Source organism: Hyperoodon ampullatus (assembly GCF_949752795.1).
Source record: "Hyperoodon ampullatus genome assembly, chromosome: 13".
NCBI classification, from domain to species: Eukaryota; Metazoa; Chordata; class Mammalia; order Artiodactyla; family Ziphiidae; genus Hyperoodon; species Hyperoodon ampullatus.
This window is the reverse complement of record NC_136926.1, coordinates 11634983-11655582: the sequence shown is the minus strand read 5'-3', so window position 1 is coordinate 11655582 and position 20600 is coordinate 11634983. Positions and strand designations below refer to the sequence as shown.

The 20600-nt window shown below is 35.5% G+C and overlaps 1 protein-coding gene across 1 annotated transcript in view; it reads right to left on the bottom strand.

The window, feature by feature from the left end:
• Positions 1 to 20600, bottom strand: part of TAOK3 (TAO kinase 3) — a 189068-nt gene that overhangs the window by 66262 nt on the left and 102206 nt on the right. Inside the window, exons 3-7 of the mRNA XM_079716978.1 lie at positions 15837 to 16055; positions 6623 to 6694; positions 6128 to 6229; positions 2543 to 2588; positions 1529 to 1625 (exon numbers count right to left, since the gene is read on the bottom strand). Coding sequence (XP_079573104.1) covers positions 1529 to 1625; positions 2543 to 2588; positions 6128 to 6229; positions 6623 to 6694; positions 15837 to 15956 — 437 coding nt within the window. The 5' untranslated portion in view covers positions 15957 to 16055. The remainder of the gene's footprint in view (positions 1 to 1528; positions 1626 to 2542; positions 2589 to 6127; positions 6230 to 6622; positions 6695 to 15836; positions 16056 to 20600) is intronic.

The window sequence follows — 20600 nt, the reverse complement described above, 5'->3', positions numbered from 1 at the left end:
AAAACATGTTAAGTTGAAAATGAAAGGCTCAAATGCTCCCAAAATAACTTTTGCAAAAATCTTCCCTTGAAAATTCAGTTTCTTTCCTCATGAAGACATTAGGCATTGGAAGAGAGAACTAAAAAAACATTATTTATTTCTCGTACAACAGAAAATATCTTTTCTCTAGCCCTGGCTTGCCTTTTAAATCAAAACAATAAGAATCTGAATTTATTTTTAAATAAAGAGAATTCTTTAAAAGTTTTTTTGTCTTTTCAACTCTTTTTACCTATTAAAAAAGATAAAGTATAATATAGAATAAAACATTAAATTAACGTGAAAATTGAGGTAATAAAGGCACAGAAACCTGAACTGACTTTTATAAACAGGAGCAGGCAAAACTGTCATAAACAAGTTGGCATTCAGTAATGACATCTTAATACCAAAGATAGATAGATAGATAGATACACACTTTAAAGTTTAGACATATATATACTTTAAAATTGTCAAATCCATAAATTACAGTTAAATTAATTTTATCAATATTTATTAGACATGGTTACGTTCATTCTTCATCCTTATGAATAAGCCAAATTCATGGCAGGAATTTTGGTCTGCCTGTCTTGAGGGAGTTCTGCTTTGTGGTATGTACCAGTAACTGTGATGGCTACTCTAGGATGATTAAAACAGAAGCAAAAGGGGAACCTATGACTTAATAGTTTCATTTCTTCCTAGTAAATGTAAATTTTTTTTCTTCTGTTTTTGAGCCATCTCAGGTCCTTTATGCCTACCTCATATTCCACTACTTGGCCACCATTCATTAAAGTAACAGTACTAGAAGTTCTTTACTGAGAGAAGGAAAAATTGGTAACAACATCTTTGTTAAGAAGTTAGTGGTGGGAAGTAGGTTGGAAAGAGGAGAGTGGGGCTGTGATAAAGAAAATGTAATTTAGAGGGAAGCCTTGGATTAGGAGTTAGAAAATCTGAGTTTCAATCTTTATTACATAAATGCTAGGAAACTATGGGCAAGTTATTTAAATCTTTTTAAGTCTCAGTTTCTTCATCTACCAAAATGAAGACAATAATACGTCCCTAAATATCTATACGGACTAAAGAAATGCAAAAAATGTAAAATTGATAAAACAGCATATATTTACATGAGATTGACTTGTTATTTGCAACAGGAAAGGGAGAAGAACTCAGCTAGGAAATAAATATATGCAAGGAAGGCTAATTTTCTTTCCTTTTTTTCTTGACAGTATCAAAAGGTTGCTGGGCTCTTCTTCAAATTTCCCTGCAACACTATGCCTGGAGAATAGTTACCTACAGAACAGAGATGATATAAGTCTTTGTGGTTACATGGGAGAGACCAAGAGATAGGAACTAAATTCGGGCAACTTTACTCTTTAAATGCAGAAGCAGCAGCAATCTATTTGCTTCCCATAAATTCTTAGGCATCCTAAAAACTGGAGCATGCACTAATTTTCAAGGTTCCTTGAACAGACAGTCCTGTAACCGAAATGAAAATGTAACTGGCCTCTAATCTTACCTATGAATCAATGCATGAGAATGTAGGTAGGCTAGGCCCTGCAAGGCACCGTGGGTAATGGCAGCGATCTCCACTTCCTGAAGTGGTTTTTTATGAACTGAGGGGAAAAAAAAAAAAAAAAAGCCAGGAATAGATGATCAGTTTCATTCCTATTTTTATTATATTATACAGCTATAGCAGGCTGAATTATATACTTTTTCTTAAATGACAATTTGGGAACAGGTTCACCTAAATACATAGGATATATATTTTCTATAGAATAACAATAAATAACCAGATTAACAGGAAACTGTAGCATAAAAACAAACCCCTTCAAAATTAAATAAAACAAAGCCTGATAATTACTGCAAGAATTGTTCATTTACTTGTCAGTTGCAAGTCAAAGCCACACTGATCCCAACTGGCCAGGCCCAAATTTACAAGTCCCTCTGACATTTTAAGTGTCTAGAGTGTCTTAGGTTGCATTATTCTCCTCTGCCGCAAGCCATGTATAAGTATCCCTTCTAACTACAGGTTTTCATTATTTGTGAAAGCAGCTAATAAGCAATTTCTATTCAGAGATCATGGATAATATAAGAAAGTTTTTTGTGTTTTTTTTTAATGTAAATTTTAACTCAGTCTCTGGTTATAACAGCGTCTGCAGAGGAGAACTGGGTCAGTCAAGAGATGTGAAAGGGTTAAATATCAATATAATTTGGATACCAATACCATCTACCTCTGTTTCATACATACACATGAATTTGACGTTTTTGGCTACACATACTACATCACATGACCCAAACACTTTAGTAGTACCTGCCCTGGATGGGCCATGAACTAAAACAGCGGGAGGGCTGCTAAGCATTACTCAGATATTTTCAGCGACATGGCAGAGACAGAGTCTGCATGGCTTATCCACATAACCCTTAAGTCTAAGTCATTAACCATTTAGTTTGCCCAAGGTGTGCTTTAATACAGGAGTAGACAACATTCTGGTCAAGGTAAAAAAGAAGGGGATAGTGCTTTTATCCTTACCTTCTAATAAATCAGAGGCTGAGCCTAAGCAATATTCCATCACCAACTGTAACAGATTGAAATAATAACCAGAATAATGTAGGTTAATAAGAAACTGCTAAAACCAACCAACTAACCAAGGAACTAAGAATACTAGGATAATAAATATTCTGATTTATCTGAACCTGTTATTGTTATTTCCTATTTGAAATCAGAATTGGTCTAAGACAATATGGGGATTGTATTTAAGGATTTAAGGTGGCTAGGTTGGAGTATAAATTAAATTTTGTAACTTGGAAAGTGGCAACCAAATAAATGGGCCAGTAAAATCTATACTGGGAATTATTAGTTAAATAATACAAACAAGTAAGCAGTAAATTCCCTACTTTCACATTTTAAAAAGTTCTGGGACTTCCCTGGTGGTCCAGTGGTGAAGAATCCACCTACCAATGCAGGGAACGTGGGTTTGATCCCTGGTCGGGGAACTAAGATCCCACATGCTGCAGGGCAACTAAGCTCTTGCTCCTCAACTAGAGCCCATGCACCCTGGAGCCCACGTGCCACAACTACAGAGAGAAAACCCGCACGCCACAACTAGAGAGAAGCCTGCGCGCTGCAATGAAAGATCCTGCATGCCTCAGTGAAGATCCCGTGTGCCACACCTAAGACCCAATGCAGTCAAAAAATAAAATAAAATAAAATAAAATTGAAAAGTTCTAAACAAGAAAGCATTGGTTAGAACTCAATCTAAAGATGTATCTTGCTATGTATTATTACATTAGCTTGAATCCCTGAGAGATGAAATATTTCAATTTATATCTTAAAATATTTCTAGAACAATACTATTACATTAATATTGATATTTATTGGCTTTGTAATGTTGGGAGGCGTTTGAAAAGCAAAAATGAGAAAACTCTTTCTTTACTCTTATCTTAGATATTTTAGGCATTCCAGATTACTACTGATTTATAGCCAAGGTCAGAACTGGAGTGCTCAGTGACCAATCGCCACACATATACACACAAGCACACACACTCCTACAAATTATTATTTTGTTATTCTAAAAAAACACAATATGCTTATTATGAAATACATATTTCCTATAATCACATAGACACAACTACTATTAACATATTGGTTCCTTCATTAAAAAAATTAATGTGAAAACATTTATGTATTATGTACCCTGCATTACTGGAATATTTTAGAAGGATATGAGATATAATATATATTATTATATGTCATATATTATTATAATATATAATTGTATATAACATAACATACATATCTTATATTCTTCTGAATTTATTCCAGTAGCAAGGTACACAATATATCATATATCATACATATATATTATTATATATAATAAAGATACACATCTACATTATTAAATTTATTATACATTTATAGATGTAATTAAATATACATAATGTATAAAAATTATTCAATTTCTGGAATAATCTAAAACAAAATGAGAAACTTAAAAGTTTAGAAACTTTATTATAGTTTTCTGTTTTATATTAAAAGTAAGCAGATTCAGGGCTTCCCTGGTGGCGCAGTGGTTAAGAATCCGCCTGCCAATGCAGGAGACCTGGTCTGGGAAAATTCCACATGCCGCACAGCAACTAAGCCTGTGCGCCACAACTACTGAGCCTGCGCTCTAGAGCCTGCGTGCCACAACTACTGAAGCCTGCGTGCCTAGAGCCCATGCTCTGCAACAAGAGAAGCCACGGCAATGAGAAGCCCGTGCACTGCAACAAAGAGTAGCCCCCGCTCGCTGCAACTAGAGAACAGCCCATGAGCAGCAACGAAGACCCAATGCAGCCAAAAATAAATAAATAAATAAATATATTATTAAAAAAAAAGTAAGCAGATTCAGAAACATTAATTTTACTTCTTATTATGAAATGAAAGAGTCCACATAAGTGAATATTATAATGAACATTAGTCTTTTAGGTGCACTGTTTTTCTTTTTTCTTCAGCTGTATTAAGGTATAATTGACAAACAATATTTTTAATCAGTGTTGATGGAAACATTTCTCAACTGTATTATTCAGTTTTCTAATTTTTTTTTAATTTTTATAATTAAAAAAATTTTAATTTGTTTATTTATTCTTTCGGCTGCACTGTACAGCTTGCAAGATCTTAGTTCCCTGATCAGGGATGGAACCTGGGCCCTCAGCAGTGAAAGCACAGAGTACTAACCACTGGACCGGCAGGGTATTCCCTCTAATTTCTTAAATTATGTAAATTAATACACACATATAATTTCCTTAAATTGAGTATAAGGAAAATGAACATAGAACTTTAGAACCGACTAGAGTATGTTTATAGTTATGTGTCTATTTTTATAATTACATGTTAACTCTGTATTTCTGTCCCAAACATTCTTTTCCCAATTATTCCATAACACAAGGGCACCTGAGCTGTGGCTGGCTGTTCGCCCTTGACAATTATCAGCTCTAGTTGCTCTGCTTTTAAATTGTTAGGTCTGCTTTCTAACCTCCCCAACTTCCTCCTTCAGGTCAAATTAGTTATGGCTATTTGTATGCATGTCTCCAGCAGCTTTAGTTCTATGAGTAGCTTCTAATTAGCCTATCAAATCCTTATAGACAAAGACTAGGTAACCAAACTTATTAGCATTCTATGTAATCTAAGAGTAAATAGGCTTCAAATAAGAGCTCGGAGGATTTTCTGAAGTTTTGAAACACATGAGATCTAGCACTTGATTTTGTAACATTTATTCTGCCTGCTCAAAAATCCTTTCTTGACTCCTTCAAGACAGCTGAGATTGCCAGAGAACTGATTTCCATAGAATGAGATACTCCTCTTATTAATTTCTTCTGCTCAGTACAGAAGCAATGGCTCTAGATATCTTAAGAATTGCTTGAGCAGAAACGTTTATGTTTAACCTTTGATATTCTATCTGGGGACGAAAATTCCACTCCCTAATTGGAGATCATGTACAGGAAAGGACTTGTACACTGGTAAGTATTCAATAAATGATAGTGATATTGAATACTTTAAATTGGAATGTGCAATCCCATAAAGTACAAGGTATAGCATTTACTTGTTCTAGACAATGTCTAATGTGCTAACCTAAAATCAGAAACAAAATCATGTAAAATAAAAATGTAGTAAGAAGATAGAGTGAAAAAAAAGACCATTGCATTTTAATCATAATCTAGGCTCTGTTTGGTAAAAAACTTAGACAGTGATGGTAATATCAAGCACAATTCCAAATTTGGGGGGAATTGGAGTAGGGGATGAGAAATGACAAAGATAAAAATTCTAGGATGAGAATAAAAGGCACTGCTTTTTACTTTTGCAAATAAATCATTATAAAATGATGTTAACTTTCACTCTCTCTTCGTTGAGTGTTTAAGAATAAAATTTCCTGTAGACTAGATGTCATGCTTAAACTTACAGAATGTATACCATATGGCACACTCTGAAGTAAACAAATGTTAAATACTGACAAACAAAAATCAAATGGGACAGAAATGGGCTGATAATTTTACAGACCAAAGAGATAATAGAAAAAAAGGAAAAGAAAAAAATCTTAATAGGAAAAAATAAAAAGATAATAGAGGTCCTCTTACTTACCCAAGCAGTGTGCTCTTTCAAGTAACAACCTTTGTATTCAATAGTATTAGGATGCTTCAATTGTCGTAAAAATTTGACCTCCTTAAGAATATCTTGCCATTTCTATTTAAGTCAGAAAGAAAATATCATAATATTTGAACGGAAAACAGTATTTTATTTTCAAGTATACATATAAAATAGTCTTTTCATTATTTTAAATGGACAAAGAGAATATTTAATACATGAAGAAGCAATTTAAACTTGCGTTATTTCTTGTTTTAGTACATATAAATTAAATCAATCACCAAATATATTATAATAAATCCATTACACTAATCCATGTTCTATTCCACAAAATAGTTGACTGAGGTAGAATATTAGGAATGTTTATTATATGCTCCACAAGAAGGGAAAAAAAGAACTGTGATAAAGAAATGCTTAAAGAACTTTGTTTCTACTGTCAATTTCATATTAACTTGCTTATGTCAGTTTAGGTACACAATGTATTTAACATACCTCATGTGACTGCTTCCCACTGTAGGACATTTTCTTAACTGCCACCACCTCATTGGTGTGAGCATTTGTGGCCTGTGTTAAGAGAGTAGGGGAAAAAGTTAAAAAGAATGAACGATGTTTCAAATAACTTAAATATTTGACTTGACTTTTATAACATTTCACCCTTCATTCTCACAGTCTAAAGATGCTGCAACTTTTGATAGGCTAGACAGACATTTCCACCCCACTTCAAGGTACAACTTCTCTTTATCCGTTTCCATATACATTCAAAGGCTATAATGTAAAAAAGGGATTAAGGTTTAACAAAACATATCCAATCAAAGAAGTCATATTTCCAAAATATCCATACTGGCTTCACCATGTAGAATGTCTACCAATGGAGAACCAGTTAAATAAATATGAAAGTCACGTAATGAAATAAACATTAAGAGAATGAGGTAATCAATATGTATATACGGTAATAGTAAAAAATATCATGACAAAAAAACCCTGTACAATATGATCTTCTTTTTGCAAAACAGTAATATTGAGTATATGTGTAGAAAAAATTATGAAAGAATTTATATCAGAATATATATCAGTGGTAATCCCTGGATTATCTGATATATTATTATGTCTGAAAGAACTTTCCATGATGATGGAAATGTTCTATATCTACATCGTATATAGTAGCATGTCAAATGTGGCTAGTGTGACGAAGGAAGTGGATTTTAAATTTAATTTTAATTAACTTAAAATTTAAATAGTGGCTAATGTATTAAACAGTGCAGCAAAGGAGAAGATTAATCTTAAGAGGGACTTTTACTTTCAAAGGTACTTATATTTTACGGTAAGAATGTATCACATAAATACATACACACATTTATGTGTATGTGTGTGTATTCATCTATAAAGGTTGCCTTGTCTCATAATTATCTCTATATATCTTCTCCATACTCAAAATATAACAGTTCATTGAAAGCACGCCTGAAAATCATAAATACCTCAGGTAATAATCTTTTCCTCCAAATTTACTTAAGAAATTTAACACTATTTCTAAAAATTTTCAGAAAAATAAATATAAGACATTAAACATTATCTAATCTTAGCCTTCTTTAATAACAGGGCTCTGCACCAGTGTCATACCCCTGATGTAAGTAAGCTACTTCGGTTCTATGATATTACTATTGTGGACCAATAAATCAATAGCAGTGCTTCTGAAGTAAAACTGGAATTCACTCTCTGGTAAAATAAGGTCACCAATTCTAAGAGAAAAATGTCTAATCAGTTTCTAAAATACAATTAAAGAAGCTCCTCAGATAGAGCAATGTCTTATTTCTAATTAAAAAAAAATTTAATTCCAACAATAAACAATAATGTTGATGTAAAAAGAATTCAACCCCAGAGTCTTAATTAATGCCAAAATGCAGAGAAAATGGACACATACTAAAAAAATTTTTTGTACAAGCACTAAGGTAAAAGTACCTACTACAAAAGCAAGGTATCCACTAGTTTCAGTTTTCAAATCGGCAGGACTCTGTAAAGGCACTTTTTAGGTATTTTATTCATTTAGAAGGTACAGACTGACTTTTGTTAAAAACAAAGATCTCTCACATTTTGCTGGCTTTTAAAATGTAACACTAAGGGACTTCCCTGGTCGTGCAGTGGTTAAGAATCCACCTGCCAATGTAGGGGACAAAGGTTCGGTCCCTGGTCCAGGAAGATCTCACATACCTCGGAGCAACTAAGCCCGTGAGCCACAACTACTGAGCTCACATGGCACAACTATGGAAGCCCACGTGCCCAGAGCCCATGCTCCGCAACTAGAGAAGCCACTGCAATGAGGAGTGTGCGCACTGCCACAAAGAGTAGCCCCTGCTCGCCACAACTAGAGAAAGCCTGAGCACAGCAATGAAGACCCAACGCAGCCCAAAAATAAATAAATAAATAAATAAATAAATAAAATAAAAATGTAACACTAAGACTGTGCTTAGATGGCAAGAAAGAAAAGTTGATGTAAATTCAGTAATACAATAAAGGTTAGAGTGACTGTGTCTGTAAAGAGGATATTTTGGGTATGAATCTATGTACTGTATAGCTTAAGGAGCCTGGGAAAGGTTTAGAAAATGCTCAAACGATGAATTTTAACTTTTAATTTTTTTTTTTTTTTTTTTGCGGTACGCGGGGCTCTCACTGTTGCAGCCTCTCCCGCTGTGGAGCACAGGCTCCGGACGCGCAGGCTCAGTGGCCATGGCTCACGGGCCCAGCTGCTCCGCGGCATGTGGGACCTTCCCGGACTGGGGCACGAACCCGTGTCCCCTGCATCGGCAGGCGGACTCTCAACCACTGCGCCACCAGGGAAGCCCTTAATGGGGTTTTTAAAAACCAATCTGTACCCTTTATAGAAAGAAAAAAAAAAGGCCCACAGAAATGGAATCTGATAGTATTATCTAATTGCTTATTAAGGTTATTTATAATCAAGGGTTATTTGGAACAAGAGACATGAAAAAAGAATCACCCTAAAATAAAAATGTATTTCTTTACATTTATAGAGTTACCACTTAGAACCTGATAAGTGTACTTGCTTATAGAACCTATCTACTGGGCAGAGACTTCAAATTTGAAAACATTTCCATTTATATATAGATGTGAAATTTTTAATCTATTTTATACTAGTTAAAATTCCGAACTGAAACAGAAACTTTAAAACAAATCAATATTTTAGTATAGAGAAAGGAAACTATCAATGGGGTTTCAGCTTTCCAATGCATCATACTGTATTATGAACGATTACAACTTCTAAACATTTCAAGTTTTATTCTTGAAACTTACATTCATACTTAACACTTCCAATAGTCTCAGAGGTCTCAGTAACCTTAAGCAAGATCACTGATTCTTGGATTGGAAGAATCAACATTGAGAAAATGACTATACTACCCAAAGCAATCTACAGATTCAATGCAATCCCTATCAAACTACCAATGGCATTTTTCACAAAACTAGAACAAAAAATTTCATAATTTGTATGGAAACACAGAAGACCCCGAATAGCCAAAGCAATCTTGAGAAAGAAAAACGGAGCTGGTGGAATCAGGCTCCCTGACTTCAGACTATACTACAAAGCTACGGTCATCAAGATAGTATGGTACTGGCACAAAAACAGAAATATAGATCAATAGAACAGGATAGAAAGCCCGGAGATAGGGCTTCCCTGGTGGCGCAGTGGTTGAGAGTCCGCCTGCCGATGCAGGGGACACGGGTTCGTGCCTCGGTATTGGAGCATCCCACATACCGCGGAGCGGCTGGGCCCATAAGCCATGGCTGTTGAGCCTGCACGTCCGGAGCCTGTGCTCCGCAACAGGAGAGGCCACAACGGTGAGAGGCCCACATACCGCAAAAAAAAAAAAAAAAAAAAGAAAGCTGAGAGATAAACCCACGCACATATGGTCACCTTATCTTTGATAAAGGAGGCAAGAATATACAATGGAGAAAAGACAGTCTCTTCAATAAGTGGTGCTGGGAAAACTGGACGGCTACATGTAAAAGAATGAAATTAGAACACTCCCTAACACCATACACAAAAATAAACTCAAAATGGATTAAAGACCTAAATGTAAGGCCAGACACTATCAAACTCTTAGAGGAAAACATAGGCAGAACACTCTATGACATAAATCACAGCAGGATACTTTTTGACCCACCTCCTAGAGAAATGGAAATAAAACCAAAAATAAACAAATGGGACCTAATGAAACTCAAAAGCTTTTGCACAGCAAAGGAAACCATAAACAAGATGAAAAGACGGGAGAAAATATTTGCAAAAGAAGCGACTGACAAAGGATTAATCTCCAAAATTTACCAGCAGCTCATGCAGCTCAATATCAAAAAAACAAACAACCCAATCCAAAAATGGGCAGAAGACCTAAACAGACATTTCTCCAAAGAAGATATACAGATTGCCAACAAACACATGAAAGAATGCTCAACATCATCGATCATTAGAGAAATGCAAATCAAAAGTACAATGAGGGCTTCCCTGGTGGCGCAGTGGTTGAGAGTCCGCCTGCTGATGCAGGGGACGCGGGTTCGTGCCCTGGTCTGGGAAGATCCCACATGCCGTGGAGCGGCTGGGCCCGTGAGCCATGGCCACTGAGCCTGCGCATCCGGAGCCTGTGCTCCGCAACGGGAGAGGCCACAACAGTGAGAAGCCTGTGTACCGCACAAAAAAAAAAAAAAAAAAAAAAAAAAAGTACAATGAAATATCATCTCACACCAGTCAGAATGGCCATCAGCAAAAAATCTACAAACAATAAATGCTGGAGAGGGTGTGGAGAAAAGGGAACCCTCCTGCACTGTTGGTGGGAATGTAAATTGATACAGCCACTATGGAGAACAGTATGGAGGCTCCTTAAAAAACTAAAAATAGAACTACCATACGACCCAGCAATCCCACTACTGGGTGTATACCTTGAGAAAACCATAATTCAAAAAGAGTCATGTACCACAATGTTCATTGCAGCTCTATTTACAGTAGCCAGGACATGGAAGCAACCTAAGTGTCCATCGAAAGATGAATGGATAAAGAAGATGTGGCACATATATACAATGGAATATCACTCAGCCATAAAAAGAAACGAAATTGAGTTATTTGTAGTGAGGTGGATGGACTTGGAGTCTGTCATACAGAGTGAAGTAAGTCAGAAAGAGAAAAACAAATACCGTATGCTAACACATATATATGGAATCTAAAAAAAAAAAAAAAAAAAAAACAGGTCATGAAGAACCTAGGGACAGGACAGGAATAAAGACACAGACCTACTAGAGAATGGACTTGAGGACATGGGGAGGGGGAAGGGTAAGCTGGGACAAAGTGAGAGAGTGGCAAGGACATATATACACTACCAAATGTAAAAAAACCAATAGCTAGTGGGAAGCAGCCACATAGCACAGGGAGATCAGCTCAGTGCTTTGTGACCACCTAGAGGGATGGGATAGGGAGGGTGGGAGGGAGGGAGACGCAAGAGGGAAGAGATAGGGGGATATATGTATATGTATAGCTGATTCACTTTGTTATAAAGCAGAAACTAACACACCATTGTAAAGCAATTATACTCCAATAAAGACGTTAAAAAATACATAAATAAATAAATGGGAAAAAAAAAGTAAAATAAAGCACAGGGAGCCCAGCTCTGTGCTCTGTGACGACCTAGCTGGGTGGGATGGGGGGGGGTGGAGGTGGGAGGGAGGTCCAAGAGGGAGGGAATATAGGTATACATAGAGCTGACTCACTTCATTGTACAGCAGAAACTAACACAACATTGTAAAGCAATCATACTCCAATAAAAAAAAATCACTGATTCAAAATATATTTATTGAGAACTTACTACATATGTGTTTCTGATATTTTTATAACCATTTTCAGCTACATTTAGATTATTGTCAACTCTTTACTAGTTTATGGAGAAATATAAAAGTTAAACATAAGCTTTTCCTTTTGCCCTATTTATTAAGCCTCAACTAAAACTAAAAGGTATTTATACCCAGAAGAACAAAACTAAATTATTTGTTTTAGGTGGATTATGGATGATATGCTGAGTTCAACAAGGCAACACTAGAACCCTAGAAACTTTATAGTTGTCTTTTAAGTGAATACAAAAATGAACATGCTCAGCCCTTTTTATCTTCCTTTAATAGAGTTTCTTACTATTTCATTTTTACTCATGCTAATTTCTGAATTACTTACGTAAATCCAAATACACAGAGATATTTCATCAATAGTTTCAATTTTCTCTGAATATAATATATATTCTCAACTGATTGATTCTACAAGAGCCGTGCCAGCATACAATTCACTTTTAACACATTTCCTGGCATCGTTCTGTGTAAAAGCTGTAAACTACAAAAAGTCTAACAGAATTATAGTGTTGAGGTATAAAAATGTTGGTTTCTAGACTCTGGTCTTTACAGCTTGCTAATATGATTCTGACTCATGAAAAGTACTAATTAGTAGTTCCAAATTCTCTGAATTCTTCCTAATTCAAATACTTACCAGGTACTCAAAATTTGTCAGGTACTGGGCTAAATGCTAGGGATAGAATTGTAAGTATGCCTAGTGCCTATCTCTCTTCTAGTAGTATAGACAGCAAAAATGAAATCATAATTAATATAAAATTGTAACTGTGATATGTGTTACAAAGAAGGGTATGTGTTACTTTGGGAACCAAAAAATGGGGGATGTGATTCGGCAGGTCAGGCAAGGCTTCCCTGAATAAATGAGCCCTCAGCTGAGAGACAAAGGATAAAGTGGAGTTAAGAAGATGAAGATGGCAGGGGAAAACATTCCAGAGAGCAGAGTTTATGCAAAGATCCTATGATGGATGATTAAAAGAAAACTTTTCTATAATAACTAGAGCAATGAGAATAAGAGGGAATACAGTTCAGGTACAGAGGGATCACCTCCTGAAGGACCTTATAGGCCGCCTACAGTAGGGAAGTTGAATTTAGCCTGAGAACAGAGGAGGAGACCCCCTGAAGGCTTCACAGAGAAAAGGTGATGTGATCATATTTACGTGTTTCCGCTCTCCACCAACCCTCAAGCTCACTGTGGTGAGGACAAAAGACTGGAGACAGACCAGAATGGATGCACAGAGATCGGTTTGGAGGTTATTGCAGTTGTCCAAGTAAGAGATGGTAGTCCTCTTGGTTATAATGGTATGAGTGAGAAGAGGAAGAGTCTGTCAACAGGAGGAGCAACATGGGTCATATTACTGTGGCCCGTGAGAAAATCCATTTTTAAGGTGCTACCTATGTGACCACTGTAGATAAAAGGTTAAGGCTTTTTAAAGTTTTATAGTAAAGTATCAGTTAATTCCCCTTTAAGCTGTTTTTTAAGTGCCTTACGGGTTTATAAGGGCCTGTACTCTACACTTTTGTATACAGGCAATATATAGTTAATGATTACATTTCAGTATCAAAGCCACCCAGGTATTTCTGTGATTTCTCTAGTCTATCATTATCAACAAATAACACATATTCACATGATGCTAGTCAGAATAGCTCGCAATTTAAAACTTAAGAATTGTTTATTTCTGGATTTTTCCATTTAATATTGTTGGACTGAGGCTGACCGCAGATAACTAAAACCGTGGAAAGCGAAACTGTGGATAAGCGGGAACTACCATACTCTAGCTAAACAGACAGGACTTAGTCCCAAAAGCACTGGGTCTTCTACAGCAATGTAGGTCTCATTTTGTCCCTAGCACAAAAGGCATGTTAGTAAGTTTCGAAGCATACTTGGTTTATTGTATTTATTCTAAAAGAGAACTTTGAGAGTGGTCTGGCTGCTTTTTAAAATAGAAGAGTCAAACAGAGATTGCAACCACTCTCTGACTCTGGCGATTCTGAGATGATGAATTAGTTATACAGTAATAGAAGGAAAGTAATAAAAGATGATTGACTGAAGAAAGTATCTCTAAGCAAAACAAACAGGTCACAACCAAATATATACAGAATGTTTCTATTGTTAAAAAGTTCAAAACTGGCAAAACCAAATTATATTATTAGGGGTAGAGAAGTAAGTGGGTACATATAAAGAAATATAAGGAAGTCATCATCATAAAATTCAGCATAGTGGATTCTTCTAACAAAAAAGGGGCTTCTGGGGTGCTGGCAATATTCTATTTCTTGGCCTGGCTGGTGGTTATAAAGGGATTTACATTTTAATTGTTCTTTAAATTATATATTAAACTATATGTGTGAATGTATTATACACACTTCTGTATATATGATATATTTGTAATTTAAAAAATCCTTTTAAAAAAATGTGTCTCAGTGAATGAGAAAGATAGGACTTTGGGCCGTAAATGCTACTCTAAGCCCAAAGACTAATATGAGGGTATTAACTAGAAAATTAGCACCCACTTCAGCAATGGAAGGTCACTTGATGATAAAATGTACTTGAGTGGGAGCCAAGTATTAGATGGGGGTGAGGGAGGAGAAGTGGTGGTAGTGCTGAGTATAGACATGAAGGGACGAAAGAGCATTCTGAGAAAACTCAGGCTGAAGATTTGTCTAGAAACAAAAGGATGAGTTCAAGATGCAATTAATAAAATCTCATTTGGAAGGACAACTAAAGATAAGCCCTATCCAGATGGAAGGACATAAAGGACCACTTAAAAAGAAAAGTCAAATACTGTTTGATTAAGAAAGAAATTATTTGCTAACAGGTTTGGAGGAGACATAGGTAATATTACTTAAATATTACTTGCTTTAATGCACTAGTACTCTTAAGGAAGTATGTGTTAATTTGATGATGCAAACTTCTAAGGTTATTGAAATAAAGAACTATATTTTATGCAATGAATTTCAGGTGAATGATTTATGTTAACATTTCAGTCATTTCTCACTCTTCTCATCAGAAGATAATCATAGTCTTGGAATTCAAACTGACTCAGTGGGGTTAAGCCTTGTATCCCTTAACCTGAGATACTGACTTAACACAATTGTTACTAAAAATCTGTCAGTCTGTCTGCGTAGATGTCCACTTGTCCTTCCATCCAGCCATCCATTATTTACTGAGTTCCTACTATTCAGACATTATACTAGCTATTGGCGATATACCAATGAACAAGTAGATATAATTCCTGTCCTTATGGAGCTTATTATTTAGTGAGAGAGACATACATGAATCAAAAAATCTCACACATAATTATTCAATTATAACTGTGACAAATGCAACAAAGTACAAGCATAGGGTGTTACGAGACCATAAAGAAAGTCTTAATTTAGTGCTGGAGGGTTGAACTGGAATGGCTATCTCATGGATTTAACACTTAAACTGATACCTGTAGGGTAAACAAGAGTTAGACAGGAATGGGGAAAAAATGTAGAGGTTTCTAGGCAGGAGAAATAGCATATATAAAGGCCCTGAGGCAGAAAAGAGCTTGGCATGTAAGGGAAATGAACAGGGTTCAAACTCAAGCTTATAACTTTTTTGCACTACTTTGACAGCAGAGTCATTTGATATGGATACCATTGACTTGAATGATGCCTAGAATTCTAGGACTGGCTCTTCAGCAATGACTATTTGCCTCTACTGTAGACATTTAATTTGTAGAATACAAATCATTTAATTTGTAGAATAAACATTAAAACCAAGTGCATTTTACAAGTAATAGTTAGAATGTACAGAATTTAAACTTTCATAATTTGATCTAAATAATTTTTAATTACTTACAAAATAAACTGCTCCAAAACTTCCATGTCCAATTTCATGTAAACCAATAAAAAGTTCTTCAGGATCATCTTTGTAGAACAGATCAGCAATCTCTGGGTCCCTTGGCACCCCTTTCCGCATGATGACCAGTATGTGCAAGCACTTTGCTTCTGATATCCCAGTCAGCTTTCTCTCTCATTGACAAATATTTTTTTTTGGGGGGGGGTAAAATTTCAGTACCTGTAGAAAAATAAGGTTTGACGTTAACTTATTATACATTTTGTTTGGTGGCAATTACAGATTCATATTATCCATAAAAAGCATCTTGGTCTTAGAAATTCATAATAAAAAGACAAGTAATCCAAAAGAAAAATGGGCAAAGGATCTGAATAGATATTACTCCAAAGATATAGAAATGTCCACTAACACATGAAAAGATGCTCCACACCATTAGTCTTTAGACAAATAAAATTAAAAACACATGAGATACTATTTTCATACCCACTAGGATGGCTATTATCAAAAAGTCAAATAATAAGTATTGGTAAGGATGTGGGGAAATTTGGACCCTCCAACACTGCTGGTGGAAATGTAAAATGGTACAGCCATTTTGGGAAACAGATTGGGAGTTCATCAAAAACTTAAACACAGAGTTACAAGTTGACCCAGAAATTCCCACTCCTCGGTATATACCCAAGAGAAATAAAAACACATGTCCACACAAAAACTTGGATATTGGTAGCCACATTATTCAGCAACAATCCAAATGTTCATTTGGTGAATGAATAAACAAAATACGGTATATCCATACCATGGAATATTATTCAGGGATAAAAAGGAATGAACTACTGATACACATCACAACACAGGTGAATCATTACGCTAAGTGAAGGAAGCCAGTCACAAAAGACTACATACTGTATGATTCCATTTATATAATACATCCAGCATAAGTAAAGTTATAGAGACTAGCGGGTGAAGGAGAGTTGGGGGTGATAGCTAAAGGGTATGGGCTTTCTTTTTAGTGTGGTGAAATGTCCTAGAATTCATTGTGGTGATGGTTGTACAATTGTTCATATACTAAAAACTCTTTAGTTGTACTCTTTAAATGGGTGAATTGTATGGTATGAAAATTACATCTGAAACACAAACCAAAACTACAATGAGATATCACCTCAAGCCAGTCAAAATGGCTATCATCAAAAAATCCACAAACAATAAATGCTGGAGAAGGTGTGGAGAGAAGGGAACCCTCCTACACCATTGGTGGGAATGTAAATTGGTACAGCCACTACAGAGAACAGTATGGAGGTTCCTTAAAAAACTAAAAATAGAGCTACCATATGATCCTGTAATCCCACTCCTGGGCATATATCCAGAGAAAAACATGGTCCAAATGGATACATGCACCCCAATGTTCACTGCAGCACTGTTTACAACAGCCAAGGCATGGAAGCAACTTAAATGTCCATTGACAAAGGAATGGATAAAGAAGATGTGGCACATAATATATACAATGGAATATTACTCAGCCATTAAAGAGAATGAAATAATGCCATTTGCAGCAACATGGATGGACCTAGAGATTGTCATACTGAGTGAAGTAAGTCAGAGAAAGAGAAAGTGGAATCTAAAAACAAATGATACAAATAAACTTACTTACAAAACACAAACAGACTCACGAGAGACTTAGAGAATGAACTTATGGTTACCAGGGGGGAATGGTTGGGGGAAAGGACAGTTAGGGAGTTTGGGACTGACATGTACACACTGCTATACTTAAAACGGATAACAAGCAAGGACCTACTGTATAGCACAGGGAACTCTGCTCAATATTATGTAACAACCTAAAAGGGAAAAGGATTTGAAAAAGAATAGAAACAAGTATATGTATAACTGAATCACTTTGCTGTACATCTGAAACTATCACAGCATTGTTAATCAACTATACTCCAATATAAAATTAAAAGTTAAAAAAAAATAAAACGGAGAGGGGTAATAACCATGAATTTTGTCTAGCTAATTGAAAACAAATGGGAATTAAAGATAAGAAAATTAAAATATCAACAACAGATTTCTGAGGAGAAGAAAAGAAAAATAACAGGTAAATTATCAGTTACGCAGGGGGAAAAAACCTCAAAAGAAGAAATTTCCAAAAGGGGACTAAAGAAACATAAAGGTGATTATTCTGAATTGATCCACCCATTAATGGGTTAATCAAACAGTCTACAAGACTGCAAGATGAAGTATATATTCTTCCTGACCAATAGTTACATAGACACTTTCTCTAGTTAATGACAACTGCAACAGGCAACTGGAAAATGTCACTTAGCCAGCATGCCCGGCTGGATCTTCCTTTACTTTCACGGTGAAAACTTTGTCTATGTAGAAACTACATATTTTATCCCAGATACCTGACTGACAATAGAGGTAAGACATGCAATGTGCTTTGGAGTATGTAGCTTCCTAACTAATTTTTCTTTTTCTTTTTCTTTTTTTTTGGTTGGTACTATGTAGATTTGGAGAGAATAGTTTGGTGAGAAAAACATTGGTGTTAAAATATATTATGATTCAGCTGCTATCTTTTTTATGAAAAAATAATTCTGCTTTTGAAGTATATTCCTTTAGGTGTGATCTGTTGTACCTATAGCATCATTAGTGGTATTTAAAAGTTTCCACACCTGACAGTTTACTTAGACAAATGCAGAGAACAATGAGCACTGATTTCTAAGGAGCTAATAGTCATTTAAATCACAAATTAGCTTAATTTTAGTTTACAATAATCTAAACTTGGAAAATTTTTATTTATTTGTATATTACAATGACATTTCTTAGCATAAATATGCTTATTTTCAGAAGCTTATAAGGATGCAATAGACACGATTCTGTTTAATATACATAACTGTGGATAGATTTAACATTGATTAAGCGCTATCTTTTAGAATTTGGATTTTTGTGGGTTTTTTTTTTTTTTTTTGTGGTACGCGGGCCTCTCACTGTTGTGGCCTCTCCCGTTGCGGAGCACAGGCTCCGGATGCGCAGGCCCAGCGGCCATGGCTCACGGGCCCAGCCGCTCCGCGGCATGTGGGATCTTCCCGGACCGGGGCACGAACCCGTGTCCCCTGCATCGGCAGGCGGACTCTCAACCACCGCGCCACCAGGGAAGCCCCTGGATTTTTGTTTTCACTCTCCCTCTCAAGATAACTTTGAGATAGATATGTGTGAGAAATACACAGTGGATGGCAAAACAGAATGTTAGGATGTGTAGGGAAAGTTGATAAAAGTATAATTGATTCAGATATTTTTGTTGAACAAGTAAAACCAAAGATTTTTTCCCCCCAACATCACAAATTAATTGCATTTCTTTTTGATTTTCTTGGAGACACATGTAGAATAAAATGTAATTTAAAAAAAAACAAGAAAAATTATATCTCAATAAATCTGTTTCAAAAGCAGTTTGGTCTGATTAATATTGAAATAGTAACAGCTAACATTTATTAAGCACTACTATGTGTCAGGCAAGACTAAATTCCTTTATAAGCCAAGGAAAATCACAATAATTCTTTTAAACCATACTAAGAAATTTGGAGTTTATCTTGAGGGTAATGGGTAGGCATTAAAGGTTTTAAACAGGAAAAAGGATTCCCCCACAACACTGCCTCTGTAATCATGAGTAGTCATCCTGCCAAGCCATGAATGCCAATAATCAAGCATAAAGTCAGTATATCAATACTATTGAAAAAGTAACTTAAATTTAGTTACTTGTTAGGCAACAAAGTACATAAAGTTCAAAAAGTGCTATTGCCTTCACTGCTTAGAGAATAGAAAAGAGAAACAATGGATTAAATCAAAGACATGCCTTTTGAGACCATGCCAAAAAAAAAAAAAAGCAAATTACAAAATTTCTGTTAGGAAAAACATAAAGATCTATGAACCATATTTATGAGAACTAAAATCTTTTCAGTCACCAAGATGTATTTTAAACTTGAATATTTTAGCTTCAATGTGATTAAAGCTAAGTACTATGGATAACCATTTGGAGGACACACACAGACTACTAAGTCATACTATAGACTAAAGTGATTTTTCAAAAGAAATAAATATTAAAATGATATTTAAAATAAAATAATATTAAAATAATAAAAAACTGAGATCATAAAAACTTCTAAAATAATTTGCAGATGAGTATTTAGTTATTTAGCAAGATATCAGAGGCAAAAACCATAAACTAAAATCAGTAAGCTTGATAATACACAACTTATTTATCTTAAAAAATATAATGAATGGATTTTTGCTTCCAGCCAAGATGGAGTAACAGGACTGGATTTATTATCTACCACCAGAAACAACTAAAACACTGGAAAAACATGAAATTATGGTATTTTAACATAATGGATATCAGGCAGAGAAGGACAGTGATCCCAGAGAGAGGGACAACAAACAAGGAGAGCTAAAACTGTCCCAATTTAATGTCCTGGGAGAGTTTCCAGGCCATGGCACAGACAGTAGGGGGTGGGGAAACCCAATTAGAGCCTGGGGCACTCCAGAGATGAGGGTCCAGCGTGACTAAAATGGCTAGAGTTCTCAGGGCACAGTACTAAATAGAAGAGAACAGCACAGAAAGAAGATATGGAGATGAGCAGAGAGTTCCCATCAAGTCTTCAGCTAACTACTGATCTATGCATGCAAGTGAGAAAACTATGCCAGGCCAAGCAGGGTGGAAGAAAAACTTATATGAAAGAATTAAAGAAAACAGTACCTAGGGCTCATGAAGAGCTGTAAATA